General features: G+C 51.2%; 1 protein-coding gene across 1 annotated transcript; it reads left to right on the top strand.

Moving 5' to 3' along the window:
• Positions 1–4,677: 4,677 nt before the first annotated feature.
• Positions 4,678–13,332, top strand: CD74 (CD74 molecule). Its single transcript, XM_065874397.1, has 8 exons — positions 4,678–4,967; positions 8,913–9,085; positions 9,297–9,370; positions 9,909–9,971; positions 10,741–10,836; positions 11,112–11,199; positions 12,920–12,982; positions 13,253–13,332. The coding sequence occupies exons 1-8, from the start codon at positions 4,891–4,893 to the stop codon at positions 13,261–13,263; spliced, it is 645 nt and encodes a 214-aa protein (XP_065730469.1). The 5' UTR covers positions 4,678–4,890; the 3' UTR covers positions 13,264–13,332.
• The last annotated feature ends 3,120 nt before the right edge of the window (positions 13,333–16,452 follow it).

The raw sequence follows: 16,452 nt of genomic DNA, 5'->3' as shown, positions 1-16,452 counted from the left end.
GCTTTCTGAGCCAGACTTTCTTCATACGAACAGTGGGGGAGCAGAATCCTGCCTTAACCCTGGATACCCCTCAGGGTGTGGCAGATACCAAGCCTTCCTTCTTCCTGTCATTCTGTCTCCATCCCATGCAGGAGGGTGGGTAGGATGGGGCTGCTCCACTGGGCAGCAGGGCCTGTGTGACAACTGAGACCTCTTACCCTACTAGAAGAAAAGGAGGGAGCCATCATCCAGCCCACCCTCTTAGCTGGAATCGTCTCCAGCCTCCTGTGGGCGAGGACAGGATGACCCTTGGGGTCACCCTCAGCTTTGGCCTAAAGCTGCTTCACAAGGAAAAGGCATTAGACTACCATTTTGTTATCACAGTCAGTTTAGAATCAACTGACTTTGATGTTGAATGGAGTTTTACTTTGTATCAAAGTTATAAATTCACATATTTAAATAATCAAATCCTTCTAAAGGGCTGGCTGTGAAAAACAGCAATTCTTTACCTTCCTTTTCATACCACTTTAAAACGTTTTTAGCCGATTCATTTGGTATTAACCTCCATATCTCTAAATGACTACTGGTATTGTTACTTCCAGATTGTTTCAGTTTTAAACATTATCTGGTTGGCTTTTCACTGTGGAAGACCAAGATTTAGCCCTCTTTTCTCCTCTAAGTGACTTTTCCTGACCTCTCGTCCTCCCAAATGCCTCTGTTGTATGTTTAGTTAGGTCAGTATTCAAAGATTACTATATTATGACAATGTAAATGCCATTTATAGCTGCGCTATGTAGTATAGTATCATGACTATTCATTTCCTATATAACTGTTGTTTTCCCAAGAGTTAATAGTTGTCTTGGTTTTTCATTTGCTTAATTTTCTGTGAAATTATCATAATTCAACCTCATACTCTCCAAAAAAGGATCTAAATCACCTCTTAGTATGTTCAGACCTATCAGCTATCTATCAATTTTATCTTGTTGAAGAAATGTCTTTCAGAGCCTTTGGGCCTGATCCAATATGGATAGGTTGCTTTACTCCTGGGATGTTGCTGTATCACCATTCTGGGGATCCCCACTCCCTCTTGTGAGCTGAATTTCAGTTTCCTGTGTCCCAGGTCTTCCTTTATTTTTAGTGAACACCTTCATTTTGGTGGAGCATACCTTCCTGAAGCTTTCTGAGGAAGAAAAAATTTTTGAGATACCTAATGTCCGGAAATACCTTAATGACACCCTCCTATGTATTTAGTAATTTGGCTCAGTAAACATTCCAGGGTGGAAATCATTTTCCCATCGAATTTTGAAGGTGTTGCTCCATTATCTTCTGGTTTCCAGGGTTGCTCTTAAGAAGTCCAAAGTCATTCTGATTCCTGGTCCTTTATATCTGTCTTGTTTATTTCTTTCTGTGGAATCTTCCTTTTGTCTTTATTTTTCTGAAACTTCACTTGATGTGCCTTGGTGTGAAATTATTTTTATACTTTGTCCCTGGTACTCACTGGGCCCTTTCAGTTTGGAAATTTATGTCTTTGAGTTCTGGAAATTGTACTGAATTTTTTCACTGATTTCTTCCCCTCTATTTTCTCTGTTCCCTATTTCTGGGACTCTGATATTTGGCTATTGGGCATCCTGGACTGGTCTTTAATTCTCTTATCTTTTCTATTTCTTTCTTTTTATCTTTGTGGTCTACTTTCTGGGGGGTAAAACACACACACACATACATACACACAAAACCTTTATCTTTTACCTACTGGTTGTTTAATATCTACCCTCATATGTTTAGTCTTTAAGAGCTTTTTTGTTGTTCTTCTTCTAACAGTACTTCTATCTTTATAGCATCCTATTCTTGTTTCATGGGTGCAGTATCATCCTTTATCTCCCTAAGGCTATTAATGACTGTTCGCTTCCTGCATGGTTTTTTGGGTTTGGTTAGTTGTTTTGTTCACTCTCTTTTATGTTAGAGGTTTACTTCAGATGTCCCATGACCCTTGATTGTCTAAAAAATCAAGTGGAAGCCGTGACCCATGTGAAGGGCTCATTCACTGAGGGCTTCCCTATAGGGTTATCTGGCTGGGTTGTTTCATTGTTGAACCCCAATATCAGAATCTTTAGGTCATTCCTTGTGGGATGGTCATGCTCTCCAGGGAAGCCTTCTCTCATTTATTGCCTGGAGAAAGAAGGTCTGGCTTCTGGCATTCTGCGAACTGGGTCGGAGAGAAGGCTGGGACTCTCAGCTTTAGAACTGGGCCCATGCCCTGCACTGTGCCTAGGGATAGACTTCCAGTCCTCTTTCAGGGAGGGAGGGATAGTTGGGGAGGGAGAGGACATGGATATCCAACTGTTTTCATAAACAGACTTCCAACGAATCTTCTTTTTAGCCCCACCTGTACTCCCACCCAGTGTGCCTAATACCTCAATTCCTGAGCCTGTTCTATCATGTAAATTGCTGGCTTCTCAGCTTTTCTAGCTGCAGGTTTAGGATTAAGCTTTCTGGGGTCTGTTAATGACTACATCCAGTCCACCTGCTTTCCAGCTTCCAAAATTTTGCACCTTTTCTCCTGTTCTCTATGTCCTTATAGATTTACACTAAAAAAAAAAAAGGCAACTCTTTGCCATTTTAGTGACAGAGCCAAGTGAAAGAGGAAGCAAAGCTATATATGTGTTCTAGCGATCATTACCAAGAAATCTGTTTTTAAATTGAGCTATAAATTTCACATAATAGTCAAGCTTTTAAAATGCTACAATTCAGTGGTTTTTCTATATATCCACAAAGTTGTACAACAATCACCACTGTCTAATTCCAGAATATCTTCATCACCCTGAAAGGAAATCCCATACCCATTAGCAGTCATTCCCCATCCCCTTTTCCCCCCAGCCCCTGGCAACTGCTGATCTACTTTCTGTTTCTGTGGCTTGCCTAGCCCAGACATTTCAAATAGATGGAATCATACAATATGTGGCCTTTTGTGTCTGGCTTATTTCACTTAGCATGATGTTTTCTTTTCTTTTTTTAAAAAAATAAATTTATTATTTTTGGCTGCGTTGGATCTTCGTTGCTGCATGCGGGCCTTCTCTAGTTGCGGCGCATGGGCTTCTCACTGCAGTGGCTTCTCTTGTTGCAGAGCATGGGCTCTAGGCACGCGGGCTTCAGTAGTTGTGGCACGCAGGCTTCAGTAGTTGTGGCTCATGGGCTCTAGAGCGCAGGCTCGGTAGTTGCGGTGCACGGGCTTAGTTGCACCATGGCATATGGGATCTTCCTGGACCAGGGCTCAAACCTGCATTGGCAGGCGGATTCTCAACCACTGCACCACCAGGGAAGCCCAGCATGATGTTTTCAAAGTTCATTTTGTGGCATGAATCAGTACTTCATTCCTTTTTTAAAAAATAACAGTTTTATTGTGATATTAATTCTTCTTTATGGCTAAATAATATCCCATTGTACGGATAAATCACATTTTGTTTACTCATTCATCAGTTGGTGTATATCTGGGTAGTTTTCACTTTGAGGCTATTATGAATTATGGTGCTATGAACATTTGTGTATCCACCATGAAGTTTTTGTGTGGATACGTGTTTTCAATTCTCTTGAGTAGATATCTAGGAATGGAATTACTGGGTCATATGTAACTCTGTATTTAACTTTTTGGGAAATTGCCCAATTGTTTTCCAAAGTAGCTGCACCAGTTTATATTCTTGCCAGCAAGATATGAGTTCCAATTCCTTCACATCCTTGTCAACACTTGTTATCTGTCTTTTTGATTACAGCCATTGTGGTGGATGTGAAGTGGTACCTCACTGTGGCCTTGATTTGCCTCCTAACGACTAATAATGTGGAGCATCTTTTCATGTACTTATACCATAAATGTGTTCACTTATTAATGAAAATTTAAACACACACACAAAAGACATAAAGATTAATTAAAAAAATATGGTCTACAAGCCACAGATAGTCAGAAATAAAACCATGCCAACCCAGTTAAACCTCCCCTGGGTACCCTTTCCCAGTCCCTCCTCATTCCCTCCCTGTAGAGGTCCCTGCTTTCATGAATTTGAACGACACAATTTGAGCATCAGAAGGCAGAAGGGTAGAATGGTTAAAATCATGGGCTGTAATTCCTGGATGCACGATCCTGGGCAAACATGTAGCCTCTCAAAAGCCTCAGTGTCCCTATCTGTAAATGGAGATAATAAAATAAAACAGCCCTCAAAGGGTTACTGTAAAGATTAAATGAAACAAAACAAGCAAAACGATTAGCACAGTGCCTGGCACAAAGGAGGGCTTGGTAAGTGGTGGCAAATATTAGTACCAGAGACTTAGAACCATGGACTCAGGTTCATAAAATGCTTGAGTTAGAAGAAAGCAGAGGGAACGGTGAATCCAACTTTCCTCCTCCATTTTGAGATGACATAACTGAGGACTGAGAGAAGGAGAGAAACTTGTCTAAGTTCACAAAGGAGGAACAGCCCCTTTCTGCACCCACTCATCTATAGGTGAGAGGGGAGACAAACAAAGCATTTTGGGTATTTTTTGCTTCAAGTGATTTCCTGTCTAGGGAGTGAACATTTGCCTGTTTCTCAAAACATCCAAAGAGCCTTATGAATCCACAGGTCTGCCCAGAAACAAGTGATGAGGGCCCTGGGCAGCCAGTGGAAGCATGCTGGCCTTTCCACCTGCCTGGGGGACCTCCCCCTACTCATCCTGCCCCCTTAAAGGCAGCTTTGCTCAAGTGGGGGGTATTTCCAGCTTTGCGGCTTTCACTTCCACTTCTACTAGGTGGGCGGAGTGCCCTCCTGTGGACGAATCAAATTCCTTCTCAGCCCCAATTTCAAGAGGTGAGCCAGGGGCTCAGCGTCCTAGACAGGCAGGAGGCAGCAGCAGCAGCAGGAGTGGGGAAGACCAGAGGCCGGAACCATGGAAGACCAACGCGACCTCATCTCCAACCATGAGCAGGTGCCCATGCTGGGCCAGCGCCCCGGAGCCCAGGAGAGGTATGTGTGAACGGCAGGAGAGAGCACACAGACCTTGGGCTGCACTGAGTGCGCAGGTGCTACAGGAGGAGCAGTAGACCGGGAGTCAGAGGAGGCATGGACTTGGGCTCTGACCCCAGTGCTAACTGGGTGATTTTGAGCAAGTCTCTAGCCCGCTCTGGGCTTCAGTTCTCCCTCCTGTAAAGTGAGGGAGCTCCTCTAGGACAGGGGTTTTAACTTTCTAGGCATCATGCACTTCTCTTCTGAAAATCAGGAGAGCTCTGGACTCCTTCCCTAGAGCTTCACACAATATCAGCAGCTTCACAGAGTCCCCTGAAGCTGGGCCATGAGGCCTAGGTTAGAAATTTTGGACCAGATTTTGAAAATAGTATGGATCCTAGATGGAGAAGTACATTTTCTAAAAGAGATTGGTAGAAGCAGCTCATCATAGAGGAGTTTCCTCCTAGTTACCATAAATTGCTATATGTGTTTATATCAAGGGAATTATAGCTGCAGGTGTCTGTAGAGTAGATGGAGACCTCCTTTGCCATCACAGGAGGGAATGAGAGATGTTGGAGGGGGATCAAAAACGGTGAGGGGGTCTCTGGCTAAATTTCTAGAAGGGACTGTGGGTGGATGTGGGTGGTACCCTGCCTGTGCCCCTCTCCCTTGCAGCAAGGGGCCAGCACAGCCATCCAGAGGACCCCTTCCCAACTCCAAGATGGCCTCATCCATCTGTTCCCCTGAAAAGAAAGGGCGTGGTTAGAATGCAGCTACCCTGATGCCCCTGCTTCCCCAAATAATTCGCAAATGACAGGGACCTACAGTTGTGATGTCAGCTGTTGCCAGGCAGAAATGGGTTTGGGAGAGACTCTCAGAGGTGTCATGAGGAACTGCATACTGTGGGACAGGTAACTAGATAGAGACCTTTAGAGACCATTTTCACAGCCTGTGAAAATCCTGGGGAATCCCATGGCTAGGAGGGCCGACTCACGAGGGCTGGATTCTGGTCCAGGTTCTGCTACTGTCATGTGTGACTTGTATAAATCAGTGTCTGTCTCTGGGTCTCAGTAGTAGTAATAATAACTACGACAGGAGTTATGATAATACTTCCTATTCACTGTATACCTGTCACCAATCTTCAGTCACTGTTAGTCATTACTATGATTAATTTTGTGCCAGACATATAACTAAATGCTAAACTCAATCGTAATTCTCTTAGAAACCCTATCAGTTGGGTACTTTTTTTTTTTTTGCGGTACACGGGCCTCTCACTGTTGTGGCCTCTCCCGTTGTGGAGCACACGCTCCGGATGCGCAGGCTCAGCAGCCATGGCTCACGGGCCCAGCCGTTCCGCGGCATGTGGGATCCTCCCGGACCGGGGCATGAACCCATGTCCCCTGCATCGGCAGGTGGACTCTCAACCACTGTGCCACCAGGGAAGCCCAAGTTGGGTACTTTTATTATTCCCATCTTTACATAAGAGAAAGTTGAGACATATCAGTAAGTGACTTACTTAAGTTATCGCAGCTGCTGAATATTGGAGCCAGAATTTGAACCCCAGGACTAGTCTGATATCAAAGTTTGAGTTTATTCTACCATCTGACCTCCTTCTAGAGGCACGATTTGCAGGGAGGGAAGATGGGTCCCCCTCTGAGCTCAGGCCTCCCAGTGAGTTGCAGACCCAGCATGGGCTCAGTGAGCAGAAAGGGTGCCCCCTCGTCAAATCCTTGTCTAATTTTCCTTTTAGTTCAATTACTGCTTCTAAAAACTGTCCTGCCTGTTTTGGACCCTTTTGTGAACACTTCTGCCTGGCAACATTTGTAGTTCTGGTTGGCTAGAACCAGTTCTGGTTGGCTCCCGACTTTGGCCAATTATTATTACTAGTCAAGAAAGAGGCAGTAGAAAGGAGGAAGTGAAGAGAGGGGTGACAAGGGCTTCCCTGGTGGCACGGTGGTTGAGAGTCTGCCTGCCGACGCAGGGGACGTGCCCCGGTCCGGGAAGATCCCACATGCCGCGGAGCGGCTGGGCCTGTGAGCCATGGCCGCTGAGCCTGCACGTCCGGAGCCTGTGCTCCACAGCGGGAGAGGCCACAACAGTGAGAGGCCCACGTACCACAAAAAAAAAAAAAACAAAAAAAAAGAGAGGGGTGACAAGAATTGGCCTTTGTCTAGAAGCAGGAGACAGGCAATCAAGATGCATAGATAGGAAGGCAACCAGATGCTCAAGTTAACTGTTAACTCCTTTGAGATTTGTGCTCAGTGTTACCTATGGGGTGCTAACCACACGCTGGGTATGGAGTCGAGAGTTTTACCCCCGCTCTTGTTTTATGTAACAACCTTTAAGTAGAGTAGATGTTCTTACCTCAAGTTACTCACTCAGAGAGGTTAGGTGGTGACTTGCCCCTGGTCCCCGAGCTAAGGGAGTGGCAGAACCAGGATTCCAATCCAGGTTACATGGTCTCGTCTTCATTATGACTCTCTAGAGTCTCAGGCCTTATGAGAAACTGAGGTTCAGAGAGGGGATGGCGGGAGGCAGAGCTGGGGCTAGACTGGGTGTGGGGCTGCTGAAGGGGTGAGACTGTAGAGCTTGAACTCAGGCAAGACCCAGACTTGGGTGGACTTTTCACCACTTCAGAGGCCAGGCCACCCCTGTTCCTTGGGAAGGCCAACGAGTAGGATTTGTTTTCCCCTCCTGTCGGTTTTTCTCCTTTTCTCCACACAGGCTTTTTACTTTCTCCTTTCAGAATAATAATCCCTTGGGCTGGGCCTTGGCCCAGAAATCACAGAGGACTGACAAGCAGAGAGCCAGTGAGAATGAGCCATGTCTGTGATGTCATGAGTTACTAGGCAGCAGGGTGTTCCTGGAGGTTCCTAAACTATCCTTGCTGATTGCTGGAGTAAGCAGGGTGCAGTCTCGTCCTCAATTTCCAGTGGGGTCCTAGTAGTTCTACCCCTGGGGTAGGTGGGAGAAAACAAACCGGTCAGGAACTCTCAGGGTCCTGGGGTGGGATCCTTACTTCCCCGGCACGTAATATTTACATGTGCCCTCAAAAGTGTATCCAAGGCCAATAGCTCCAAGGGCTGGCCGAGGTCCGGCCACCCCTCCCTGTGCAGCCAGCCGGTCCAGAGAGCGTGAGACGTTCTCCCAGGTCATACAGGCTCAGGCACCAAAATCCTGCTGAGATACGCCCCGCCCTGCTCCCTAACCCCCATCCCCGGTAGATATTACCATTCACAATACTTCTGTGGTCACAGACAGATCTTACTTCAGATGATGACCACCAAATTCTAGAATTGCTGATGTGAGAGGTACCCATGAAACAGGCCCAGAGAATGGCAGAGATGTGCTCAGAGGCACAGGGAGTGTCTTGGGCAGAGGATGTATTCCCACAGGGGGTGGTCCCTGGCCCTGCTCCAGCCAGACATTGTCTGATGCACCCAACCCACTCCTAAAAATGGCAAGGCCTCACTTCTCTTTTTCAGGTGGGCTGCATGCTCTGCTGTCCAGGCCCTACTTCCTTCCTTCATCTCTGATTTCACTACAGGGGTTGGGTGCATAGTGGGGGCTGCCTGGAGGGCAGCCCTGATCCTCAGGAGATCCTCTGGTAGAGGGAACCTGGGGAGACCCTTCACCTCGACCCACCATTGCACAGGTGGGACCAAGGTCTGGAGAAGACAAGGCACTTGTCACTGCTTCTTCCCCACGCAGCCCAGGCCCAGGGGCAGCTCCAGGATTTCCAGCTGGGAGGGCTATAGGGGCAGCACTGGTTGGAGGTAGGGGGTCAGGGGAACGTCTTCAAGCTGTAGGTTCATAGGCACCTGTTTGTGTTTAAAGTGTGTGTTTGTTAGGGGTAGCTGAGGGCCGAGGGCTGGAAATGGGGGGCACACTCCCCACTCCCTGCTAGTCCTCGGGGCAGCCACCTCCGCGGACCCTCTTCTGACCTATCTTCCCCGCCCCCAACAGCAAGTGCAGCCGTGGAGCCCTGTACACAGGCTTTTCCATTCTGGTGGCTTTGCTCCTGGCTGGCCAGGCCACCACCGCCTACTTCCTGTACCAGCAGCAGGGCCGCCTGGACAAGCTGACAGTCACCTCGCAGAACCTGCAGCTGGAGAACCTGCGCATGAAGCTTCCCAAGTGTGCGTGCCCCACCTCTATCCCCACAGCCCTCACCCCCCCCCCCCCGTCCCTCACCTCAGAAGACCCCTCATTCCCGCACCCAGCTGCGCCCGCTGTCCCTTCTCTCTGGTCTGGAATTCCAGCCCCTCATCTGGGTCTGAGATCTCGGTCCCCGGAGCTGAGTGCCCTCTTCCCTGGGGCCACGCTCATGCTGTGCCTTCTGCCCCACAGCCGCCAAGCCTCTGAGCAAGATGCGGCTCAGCGCCCCGATGCTGTTGCAGGACCTGCCCATGGAAGGCCCGGAGGTAAGGCCAGCCCCAGGGCGGCGGAAGAGGGAAGCATTACCTAGCCTGGATGGAGGGCGGGTGCCAAGGGACAGGGGAGGACAGCTGGCCCGGGAAAAGTAGAGCTGGAGAGGGGGTCCTGACTGCTGGGGGAGGAGGAGGAACTCCAGAGGTGGGGGAGGAAGGAGCCTCTCGGGGCCCTCCCTGGGAAGAGGGTTCAGTCCTCCACAACTTAAAAATACTTCTCATTTCCCAAGCATCTCACAGTCCCTCCTATTCTCAAATCCCTTGATGTCATATATGGATAACGTTTCTGTTCACTCAACGATCTCCTGTCCACAAAGCCTTGGGCAGGAAAGCTTATGCAGAGTTGACGAATAGGATATTGAGGCAGGAAGGTAGTGACTTGCCCGAGCCCTCACATTTGGAGGTGGCAGAGGTGGGCCTGTTGAACATCTGGGAATCCACACTCTCACCCAGACCCCAGCTGCTGGCTCTGCTCTAGGGCCCCTCCTCCATGGGCCAGTGCTGGGAAACACCCTATTCCTTCCTTCCACAGCCCATGCAGAACGCCACCAAGTATGGCAACATGACGCAGGACCATGTGATGCGGCTGCTCCTGGTGAGTGGAACCTGGCCAGGCATCCCTGAGCTCCTGCCCCATCCCCATAAGCCCCCAGTGAGGCTATGCTTCAAGACCTGCGCCATGCCTGGCTCACAGCAGACATCCAATATGGGATCACCAGATTAGTGAAGGAAGACAAGTGTGGCCCTTAAATGTTATATGAAGTCCAGACCCGCCACTCCCCGTTTTGTGTTTGGGATGGAGAAACCAAAGCCCAAAGTCTGGAAGTGACTTGCTGAAGATGACTGTTTTTTCCTTCCCAAATTTTTGCTGCATGTCTACTCAGTGCCAGGCACTGTGCAAGGCTCTGGACCCACAATCGGGAGCAATCAGATCCAGCTCCTAGTCCCACGGAGATCTCAGGCTAGCATGGGAGACAGACAAGTGACCAGGTGATGAGGGATGTGCACGGGGCTTTGTGAGGAAAGAGGCCGAGAACCCAACCTAGCTGGGCGGTTGGGACGAGGTCACAGAAGTCCTCCTGAAGGAGGTGAGACCTGAAAGATGAACAGGAGCCTGCAAGGAGTAGAAGACTGAGGGTTATTGGTAGAACTGGGCCTGGAACTGGGTCTCCCAACTCCTAGCCCTGGGGTCTTGTAGCTGTGTAGCCGTATTACCCAGACCACTTCCCCTCCCCACAAGCTCCAACGTGCTGAGGTCTGGGGTCCAGCCCTCAGAACGGAAGACCAGGGGAACATGGGCTGCACATTAAACCTTGCCTGCCAGGAAGCTTTTTAACCTTCCTTCCTGCCTTGCTACCCTGCAGAAGGCTGACCCCCTGAAGGTATACCCGCAGCTGAAGGGGAGCTTCCCAGAAAACCTGAAACACCTTAAGGACACCATGGATGGCATAAACTGGAAGGTCAGCAGCTTCCCCTGCCCTGGTACCCTCCCTCTCCTGACATCTAGAGCAGCCCTGGGAAGAGGCGGGGTGAGCAGGGAAGCCATTCTCAGGAAGCTGGAGGCGGCTTACCAGCACCTAGAAAACCACAGCCATGGAAGGGTGACCAAGCCCTGTGGGGTCTCTAAGGAGGAACCAGGCTCCCGCGGGCCCTCCATGTCTCTGTCCCCAGGGACAGAGTCAGGCTGGGTTGGAGAGGGCTACCGAGTCTGACTCTCTGCCTTTATCCCCATTAGCTCTTTGAGAACTGGATGCATCAGTGGCTCTTGTTTGAAATGAGCAAGATCTCGCTGGAGGAGAAGCCTTTTGAAGTTCCACCAAAAGGTAGAGGGAATGGGAGCCTTGGGGAGGCAGGGTTTCTGGGAACTCCCTCAGGGGTAGAGCCTTAGGCACTCCCTGATCCATGCACAGGACTCTCCCAGCCTCTCAGCTCTCACTCCTGTCTCTCCTGCGTGCTCTTCTGGGCTTGGCTGCCCCCAGCCCCCATCCTGTCTGGGGTACCGAGTCCTCCCTTCAGGAGGTGACCCTCGTTGTGGAGGATGGTACTGCACAAGGGGGCCTGGAGCAACAACCACCCAAAACATCCCAGGAGTCATGGCAATGACCTTCCCCACCCAGCACTGCACCCTGCAGGTTCCTGTGCGAGGGCTGGGCTCTTGATTCTCACCCTTCAAAGGGACCTCTCCCCTCTCCCAGGTCACACAGCCAGCAGGTACTAGGTAAGAGGGCCTTGGGGTTTTTCCATCTCATGGACAATGTATACCAGGGTTTTCAGCCCTAAAGCCTTTATGGGTCCTGTGTTCTCATCCTGGTGCTAATTTGTTGTGTGACTTTGGGCAAGTCTCTTCCCTCTGGGCTTCAGTTTCAGAAGTGGAAATCAACGGTCCGCCCCTCCCTGGGCCTCAGATTCTCCATCACAGAGTCATAGAGGGCACACTGGATGCGATCTCGACCAACTCCCAGCTAATGTCTGAATCCCCTCTATAACATCCCCATCACATAGTAACCCCCACTTCTACTTGGATACCCCCAGTAATGCAAGCTCAGACTTACCAAGGTGTCCATTGCTTTTCTCTAGAAGTCAGAATCACAGGTGCAATTCTAAACTTTAATAGGCATTGAGTGTTCGAAGAAATCATGTTCTGGGATGAATTAGCCACACAGCCATTCACTTCCTCTTTGATCCTGGACCTTGTTGGTTCAGGCCTCAGTTTCTCCATCTGTGCAATGGGTAGAGCAAGTACAGCCATTTGGACAGAAGGCATTAGGCCCACAGCAGTGGTATGTGGATCTCTGGTTCTGCTGAGACCCTGGCCCAGGGCTTGCTCACTCACTGTGTTCACCATGCCTGTCGCTTCAGTACTGACCAAGTGCCAGAAAGAGGTCAGCCGCATCCCTGACATCCACCCGGGCATGTTCAGGCCCAAGTGCGACGAGAATGGCAACTATATGCCGCTCCAATGCTATGGGAGCATCGGCTACTGCTGGTGCGTCTTCCCCAACGGCACCGAGGTCCCCCACACCAGGAGCCGTGGGCACCATAACTGCAGTGGTAAGCAGTGGCCGCTGTGCCAGGAGCAGGAAGGACCAGGAAGGCTGAGGGGCAGGAGGTCTCTCCTGGCGCACCTGGGGCCAGGACACTCGAAGTGACAACTCCTGGGGGGTAGCCACTCAGCCATGCATCCGCCCACCTGTGCATTCCTTATCTGTTTGTGCAGTTATTATTTCTCTCCTTTGCCCACACTCATCTACTTACTCATTTATCCTTCAGTCCTTCCACTTTACCCATCCACGCATGCATCCAGGAGTCGCCAGATCCACCCATCTGATTTCATCACCCCTTCCTTGGCCTTGCTCATTCAATTCCCCGGCCGCACTTCATTGCCGCTTGCAGCCATCCAACAAGCATCCTTCCACTCATGTCTGTTCTACCAAGCACCAGGCTCGTGGCGAGGTTGGGCAGAACTAGCCCACCCAGGCCCCTTGTCAACGGGTGAGGTAGTCTGGGCTGCAACTAACAAGTGGACACTGTGTTCCTTTGCAGACCCACTGGAAATGGAGGATCTGTCGTCTGGGCTGGGCATGTCCAAGCAGGATCTTGGTCAGGGTAAGGGCCCCTGCAGGGGATCTGGTCCCTAGCAGCTTACCCCCCGAGGGGCCTACTCCCTCGTGGGTAGATGACCCTGGGCCATTCTCCAACATCCATTTCACAGATGAGGACCAGGGTTGGGGGTTTCAGGGGCTATGACGGTCAGTACTTATACCCAAGCGGGAGGCAGTGGAGGGTAGAGTCCTCGACTGCTCTGAGGCCACAGGATGCCGGGAAGGGGCAGCAACAGGTGACTCCAACCCTAACCTGCTGTGTCTCTCCCCGCAGTCATCCTGTGAGCACAGCAGACGCAGACGCCAGCACTCAGCCAGCCCTGCATGGCCACAGCTTCCCTGGCCCCCTACCCTAGCCCCTCTCCCTCCTTTACACACCCCTCCCCTTGCCGTCTCCTACCCTGCACCTCATTCTATGAGACTCTGGCGCCTGGCTCTCCATCATCCTTGGACACATCAAATCATCAGAACGGCACAGATTAACAATGCAGAAGGGCCCTGCTGCTCAAAACCCCATCCACTAGCAGGGACATAAGGCCCGGGGAGATGGACCATGAACCAGGCTGACCCCCACTTCTGACACCACATGGTGCTCCAAGATCTAGGCCCATGGAAGAGGTGGGCAGGTGTAGGGAGAAGGGATGGCACTGACCCAAGCCCCAGGACGGACACCTCTGCTGTCCCCTCCCCCATTGGCCTCGGCCTTCCAGCCTGTTTAACTGGGGGGGAGGAGCCACCCTTTCCCTCTCCCCAGCATCACCCACCCAGGAAGAAACAGCCTCTCCACCCGCAGCCCCTCCTTTCTACCAACCCCCAGTTCCGTCTGCGCAGCCAAGCTTGTCATCGGCCCTCAGGGCCACGGCGCCTGTGAGAATAAAAGGTAGTGAGTAGAACACTCCCAGTTCCTGGCTGCTCTGTTGGGTCCGGTTCGTTTCCCCGAAGGGGGTGAACTGCAGACCTTGCATCCTGTGGTTTGGTGGGAGGACACAGCCCGGAGAGCCCAAATACAGATGCCTGTGGGGCGGGGCGGGGCCGGGCCGTGGGGAGCGGGGCTGCAGTCTTTGGACGCGGACACACTTGGTCTCCATGTTCCACACACGAGATACATTCCCTGCTTCCAAGAAGAAACAGGCTCTTGCCCACAGTTCTTTAAGCACAAGCTCCTCTGGGTCCGGCTTCTCACGTCCCCATTTTCTTTTCTATACTGAGAACAGTACAAGTGTGATGACAGATGGCAACAACGTGGGCCCTTGTGTCGGGATCACCAGGGAGTGGCAGCTGTGGAAGTGGGGGGCCTATGTCCTAGTTAAGGGGCGGCCACTGCAGTGCCCCAGCTGCTCATTACCAGGAGGCACAGATCTAGGCCCCTGTGGTCAGATTTCTGGACTTTTCAAGAGGAGCCCCAAATGAAGAAGTTCACTGAAATCTCTAAGTCTGAAGACTTGCTGTGGGTCAAAGAAGCCCAATAGGACGCTGCTCTGCGGCCTCTGTTCTAGATCGACACACTTAAGGGGAGAGAGGCTCCCTGGGGGAGGGCCTGGCCCAGGAGCCCCAAGTTAGGGTAAATGTGGATGCCACCCTGGCTCTCCCAGACCTCCCCAGCCCAGTGCTCTGCTTCTGCACGGCCTCTTGCTGCCTTTAGCAGAAGACTAAAAGCCTTGGAGCGGACTCCATGACCTTGGGTGCTCCACACTACTCTGGGCTCAGGGAAGTGGCCCTCTGCATCACTGGCCATCACAAAGTCCTGCGGACGTCACCCTGACACATCTTTCAGGTTCCTCCACTTCTTGCCTTCATCATCGCAGAACCTCTGTTACCTAGACACGTGGACAACTCAGTCCTAACTGGGCTTCCTGCTCCTACTGTCCCTGCCAGCTACTCTCCACCAAGTACCTCAAGAGAGCCTGCCCGCAGCTTGTCCTAACTTCAAAAGGTGACTTGGAAGGCCCCCTTCCATTTCTTGCTTCTGGGTATCTGCCTGACCTACCTACCACAGCAACCAGCCATGACCATGCCTGAGCTCCCCCTTAGCTTAGATGCCACCTCCTCCAGGAAGCCTTCCCCACCCCAATTCAACACCAGGGCCTTCTGCTGAGTCTCCTTCTCTGGCAAACAGTGTGTCACTCACCACAGTATCACAGAGCCTTGATACACCGTCAAGAATAAACCCTGAGCGATGGTTTGTTCATCTGCCAAGTGTCAGCCAGACTCTCCCTTCCAAGAATCAATCAATTGCAAAACGTTTGCCCCAGATGCAATGGGAACTTGCACCTTTCCTTCACGTCTTTTATTTTCTGAGTTATTACAAAAAACACACAAACAAAATGGGAGAAAACTGACAAAAAGGACAAAGCCTCAGCATAGCTGGAGACCAGGGGCATGGAAGGAGTCGCAGGCTGAGCCTCACTGGGTCTGCAGGGCAGAGGTGGCAAGTCCCGAGACCTCTGGGCATGTTGGGTCTGAGAAGGGAGGGGCAGGTCACTTAAAAAATATATATATGTATTGTACATGTCCATACGAGGCATCCTTTGTCGGCACAGAAGTCAGGCCAGGGTCAGTGAGTGGAGGTCACGGGAGCTGGGCGTGGTTCCTCCTCCCGGGACCAGCCTTTCTGCAGGGCTCACTGGCTTGGCCAGCACGGACACCGCAGCTGGCCATCATCTTCTGGGGAAGGAGGGGAAGTTAAAAATTCAATTCCAACCCTTGGTGGGCAGAGGGAAGAGGCACGGGGCTGGCCACCGCTTGGCTAAGAAATCCTTGGGAGAAGGAAACGTCAGACTTCCTGACCTGTTTCTCCACCAAGGAGAACAAACTCAAAATCTGGCATCTCCTATGCAGGGGAGGGACATTAACTAACCACAGTGGATACTTGTCAGTGCTGACCATGTCCCAGGAACTGGGCTGAGCGCTTTAGAGCTTAATTAACTGCACTGAATCCTCACTACCAGCCCAGGCCTGTATTACCCCCATTTACAGCAGGCTGGGGCCGGCTCAGCCAGGCGGATCACTTAACCACTTCACCACTACCTGGGAAGCACAGAGCCATCAGAATGGCTTGTTTTGAGCAAATCATCTTCCTTCCCATGAGGAAATGCCCTCGAATTACAAAATCATAAGGAAAAGGAACTGGCAGTGGCAAGGGAGAGACTGAGCTGTCCCCGACCTCAAGCCTTATCCTCAGGTACAGAGGCACCAGACCAGTGCCCACCTCCCACTGCACACTCAGTGTCGGTCACTGCCAGGACTGTCCCGGACGCTTCTGATTCTACAGCTCTGGTTCCCGGCATCGCCCGCTGACCCTGAGTAATGCAACCTCTTTCACCAAACCCCCTTCCCTTCAGGGCCTACCCACGAAGCCCAGTCTAGCTCCCCGGAACCACGGTGAATGCTGGGCCTGCCCTCCCACTCTCCCCGGGGAGCAGATGGTCAGCGGGGGTTCCCGGGTCAGGAAGTGCACCTGCCGCCTGGTGTCCC

This window comes from Phocoena phocoena, chromosome 3 (genome assembly GCF_963924675.1).
Source record: "Phocoena phocoena chromosome 3, mPhoPho1.1, whole genome shotgun sequence".
NCBI classification, from domain to species: Eukaryota; Metazoa; Chordata; class Mammalia; order Artiodactyla; family Phocoenidae; genus Phocoena; species Phocoena phocoena.
Note: the sequence above shows the minus strand (reverse complement) of the source record. Positions and strands in the feature narration are given on the sequence as shown.